The sequence below is a fragment of the Nicotiana attenuata genome, unplaced genomic scaffold (genome assembly GCF_001879085.1).
Source record: "Nicotiana attenuata strain UT unplaced genomic scaffold, NIATTr2, whole genome shotgun sequence".
NCBI classification, from domain to species: Eukaryota; Viridiplantae; Streptophyta; class Magnoliopsida; order Solanales; family Solanaceae; genus Nicotiana; species Nicotiana attenuata.
The window spans coordinates 49,070-51,565 of record NW_017671247.1 but is presented as its reverse complement, the minus strand read 5'-3'; the positions used below and the strand labels follow the sequence as shown (position 1 = coordinate 51,565).

General features: G+C 41.3%; 1 protein-coding gene across 1 annotated transcript; it reads right to left on the bottom strand.

Moving 5' to 3' along the window:
* Nucleotides 1-404: 404 nt before the first annotated feature.
* On the bottom strand, nucleotides 405-1,268 carry LOC109207014. The gene has a single exon (XM_019369892.1). The coding sequence runs from the start codon at nucleotides 1,266-1,268 to the stop codon at nucleotides 405-407; it is 864 nt and encodes a 287-aa protein (XP_019225437.1).
* Between the last annotated feature and the right edge of the window lie 1,228 nt (nucleotides 1,269-2,496).

The window sequence follows — 2,496 nt, the reverse complement described above, 5'->3', positions numbered from 1 at the left end:
CTTGTGTATTAAAATCCCCTCTTATTTGAGCCTTATTTGTTTACTTGTTATTGTACAAATTTACAAAGAATTATCTGGCCGGGAACCACACTAGTGGATCCTGAGGGGTGCCTAACACCTTCCCCTCGGGATAATTTCAAGCCGTTACCCTATCTCTGGTTATCAAACAAACTTAGAAGTGAACCTTATAGGTGTCCTAATGCACCTTAAATCATTAGGTGGCGACTCTTCAATTGCAAACCCCTTTCCCAAAAGGAAAGAGTTGTCCTATGCCCAAAATGTCATAAACTTGATTTTCTGATGCAAAGAGGGAAAAAGGGGGCGCGACAAATATTACCCATCGGATTTACTGATTGAACAATTTGTGGCGGCTGAAAATTTTGGTGATGGCCTTGTGGTCTGAGCTAATTCCGAGCTCCTTGATTTCCACCCCATGAGAAATTTGGGTGGTTAATCCAATTATGATTATAAGTATTGCCAAATTGATTTTGATTTATTTGTCCTCTATTTGCATTCCCCACATAGTAAACAGATTCTGGATTCACTGGACAAACATCATTGGTATGGCCCTCGCCACAGACTTCGTAGAACACCTGCACTTGTTGTACTGGTTGAACCAGTTGCATTAGTTGGAACTGTTGTTGGTTTTGAACCGCATTCATCTTGTTGATTTGATTCACTAAAGATGCTACATGCGCAGATAATGCTGATACAACATCCAATTCAAGTACCCTGGTAGCTTTCTGGTTTGTGTGTCTACCAGCTTCCCCTTGCCAATCTGAGTTGCTTTTGGAAAACTTCTTTAACAACGCGTAGATTTCATTAGAGCTCTTTTCCAGTACTAGACCACCAGCTGCTGCGTCAACCACTATTTTTGTTTCAGGGTTAAGACCTTCAATAAAAGTGTGAGCCAGTACCTCGTTGGTTTGGTTATGCTGTGGATAGTCTCTTAGTAGCCCCTTAAATCGCTCCCAGGCCACATAAAGTGATTCACCTTCTCTCTGTTTGAATGCAACTATTTCACTTCTTATCTTTGCGACTTTACTAGAAGGAAAGAACCTAGCTATGAATTTGCGAGCCAAATCATTCCACGATGCAATAGAATAAGCTGGCTCAGACTTCAACCATCTCTTGGCCTTTCCCAACAGAGAAAAAGGGAACAATGTGAGCCTAACATAATCATATGTAACCTCGCTAGTGATATAGGTATCACTAATCTCCAAAAAATTCAGAATATGTTGTTGGGGGTCCTCGTGTGGCAGTCCCATGAACTATCTATTTGCATGAAGTAGCTGGATCATTCTTTGCCTATGCTCGAAGTGCCCAGTGATCCTAGGCTTAACGATACTAGAGGTGACATTAGCAATGCTGGTCATAGCCACCTCTTGTACCGCCAATGGGTGTTCACTCTCCATTTCAACAGGAAGTTGAGTGAGTGCTTATGGATTATTTCCTTCCCGCTTCTCTCAACCTTCTGTGAAATTCTCTCTCAGTTTCTGGGTCAAAATCCTATAGTCTATCCTGGCTTCTAACCCGTCACATTCAAGCAATGATAAGTAGGGATTTTGACTACTTATTTGCACTCATTTACTTTCGTTTTAGCTCAAAATTGCTTAAAGATATTCCCAAAAACTAATGAAAAGTGCTTTCTTGCAGGAGTATTGGAATATGAGCCAAAGGGATGAAAATCAACTCAAGAAGGAGTAATTTTGGGCAAGGACGAAAACAAGGCTAAAAGGGCAAAATGCGGACCGCACAATATTTATGCGACCGCAGAAGATGAGGTTCAGAGAGATGGGATTTTAGGGTCATGAAGAAGTGCGGACCACACCATTATTGTGCGACTGCAGAAGCAAGAGCGTAACCGCACTCAGAAATGTGCGGTCCGCAGAAGTTCCCCCATGCCAAAGCCCAAGGTCAAGAAGTGCGGACCACACCATTATTGTGCGGCCGCAAAATCAAGAGTGCGGCCGCACTCAGAAATGTGCGGTCCGCAGAAGTTGAAGAAGTGCGGCCGCAACCCAGAATTGTGCGGCCACAGAAGTCCAACCTGTCAAGCCAAGTTTTAAAGTGCGGACCGCACACAGAATTGTGCGGCCGCAAAATCTCCGCAGGGGCAATTTTGTCTGATAATTTTAGCTGGGTATAAATAGATCTTTTTGTCATTTTTAGGTCAAGTTTTATGCACCTGAGAATAGATAGTTGTTTTTCTTTACTGTATTGGGTAACTTTGTACTAGTTCAACATTTTAACATTACATTTTCTTTCCTTAATCATCTATTATGAAATTTATCTTAGTTTCTTCTTTTATTTCTTCATTTTCCATGAGTAGCTAAATTTCTAGCTAGGATTGTGACCCAACCCTAATATGGGTACTTAATGGATGATTGATTTAGCGCTTATTTATGATTGGGTATATGATACTTAGCCTGGTTCTTGCTTGAATTTGAGAATTTATGGTTGCAAACATTGATTCATACCTAATTGACTTAGTCT

Coding starts and splice junctions, on each gene's coding strand:
- LOC109207014 (XM_019369892.1), bottom strand. CDS start 1,268: ATGGGACTGCCACACGAGGACCCCCAACAACATATTCTGAATTTTTTG.